At 29.4% G+C, this 2,052-nt stretch overlaps 1 protein-coding gene across 1 annotated transcript; it reads right to left on the bottom strand.

The window, feature by feature from the left end:
• Positions 1–4: 4 nt before the first annotated feature.
• LOC106792154 (putative uncharacterized protein DDB_G0294196) lies at positions 5–964 on the bottom strand (the record flags this gene model as incomplete). The annotated part of the gene is made up of 2 exons (XM_014758354.1): positions 947–964; positions 5–617 (listed from the first exon to the last, which is right to left on the bottom strand). A coding segment is annotated over exon 2 (429 nt), but the record flags the coding sequence as incomplete, so codon positions are not given.
• Positions 965–2,052: the final 1,088 nt, after the last annotated feature.

The following is a 2,052-nucleotide window of genomic DNA, read 5'->3' on the forward strand; positions in this document are numbered from 1 at the left end:
CTCCTCCTCCTCCTCTAATCCCAAAGTTCCTACCGTTCATATAAACATGATGCTGTCGCCAAAGATGTTGATACTGTGTCCATCGTGAGCTAGTACTGTCATCATGAATTGGTGGTAAAGGTGCATGAACCTGATGACCATGTGAAGTTGGTGGTAAAGATTGTTGCTGTTGTTGTTGTTGTTGAACTTGACTCTGTTGTTGTTGTTGTTGTTGAGATTGTGATTGTGATTGTGATTGAGATTGCGATTGAGATTGTGGTTGAGATTGTTGTTGTTGTTGTTGTTGATGAGCTGGAGCAACAACGATATGTGGATGAGGTTGATGGGGTGGTGGTGGTTGATGTTGTGTTTGTGGATGATGAGCTTGATGTAACACCCCTGTTGGTACCGGTGGAGGTGCCAATTGTTGATACTCCATAGCGCAACTCGTCATTCGTTTAATTCACTCGCACATTTATCAAAACAAAATTTCGATTTTTATTATTATAATTGTTCCTACGAATAGTTTTTTTTTATTTTTTTTTTATTTTATTCTAGGTATTGTTTATTTGTTTTGTTACCGATTTGATCGAAATTATACGACGAGTAATATAAATTTGATTTGGAAAACTGATTCTCTGTTTAAATCACTTGAATTAATAATAATAATAATCTCGTAATATTCACAGAATGATATTTGATTATGTAAAAATATAGAAAGTGAGAGATAGGGAAAGAAGAATGGTAATACACAATAGTAAGTTTTAGATTGAAAGTGGAGAACACTACCGAGGCTTCGTCCTTGAACTTCCTCTGATTGCTTTCGATCGATACACACGCACATCTACAATAAATTTTATCTACATATATACATATATATATATGCATATAATTAATAAAATTTGTATAGAATACACGCGAACACTATACTTCCCACTCTCTCTCTCTCTCTCTTTCTTTCTTTTACCAAAAGTTTTCTTATTTCTTTAGTCAACAAAATATGTTAAATGTTCCAAGTATAAATCTTGTTTTTTTTTTTTTTATTTAAAAAACAATCGTTCAAACTACGAAAATAAAAATCAATTATAAATCGAATAATAAGATAAATTGTTGAAATAATTGTTCCGAATAATAAAACTGGTGAATAAAAAAAAAAAAAAAGGGTAGTTTAAGATACGAGATGATGTGATAGGAGTATATAACAAACAAAAATCCCGTGTTAGTAGTATACCGCGAATAGTATACTGATCGAAAGTGAGAACGAAGAAAGATAGAGACCCGAGACGCGAAACGACGCGCTCGGTTCGACGGTCGTCGACAAACTGGAAAGGAGCGGGGAATCCTCTTGGCAGTAGTCACACGGCTGCTAGAGTAGTAGGGTGATTTCCTTATTCGTGTCGAGTAGTTTAGTTTGTTCATAGACAACCATCATAGTACATATACATAAAAACAAAATAATGAATTCGAATGATATTAAAAGGATATCATTTTTAACATTTTTTTTTTAAATGATTTAATAATTATTATATTATTATTTGTGTCGAGTAGTTTTATTTTTCATAGACACCATAGAACGAATATATATATAGAACAAAATAACTAATTCGATTGAAATTAAAAAGGATATCATTTTTAAGATTTTTTTTAAATATTCAGTATAATAATTATATTATTATTTGTGTCGAGTAGTTTTGTTTGTTCATAGACAACATCATAGTACGAATATATATGGAACAAAATAACTAATTCGAACAGAATTAAAAAGGATATCATTTATAAGATTTTTTTTTTAAATGATTTAATAATCACTATATTATTATTTGTGTCGAGTAGTTCAGTTTGTTCATAGACAACCATCATAGTACATATATATAGAACAAAATAACTAATTTGAATGATATTAAAAAGGATATCATTTTTAACATTTTTTTTTTAAATGATTTAATAATTAATATATAATTATTTGTGTCGATTAGTTTAATTTTTCATAGACACCATAGTACGAATATATATAGAACAAAATAACTAATTTGAATGATATTAAAAAGGATATCATTTTTTACATTTTTTTTT

Source organism: Polistes canadensis, unplaced genomic scaffold (assembly GCF_001313835.1).
Source record: "Polistes canadensis isolate GaletaPanama2010 unplaced genomic scaffold, ASM131383v1 scaffold_384, whole genome shotgun sequence".
Lineage (NCBI taxonomy): Eukaryota > Metazoa > Arthropoda > Insecta > Hymenoptera > Vespidae > Polistes > Polistes canadensis.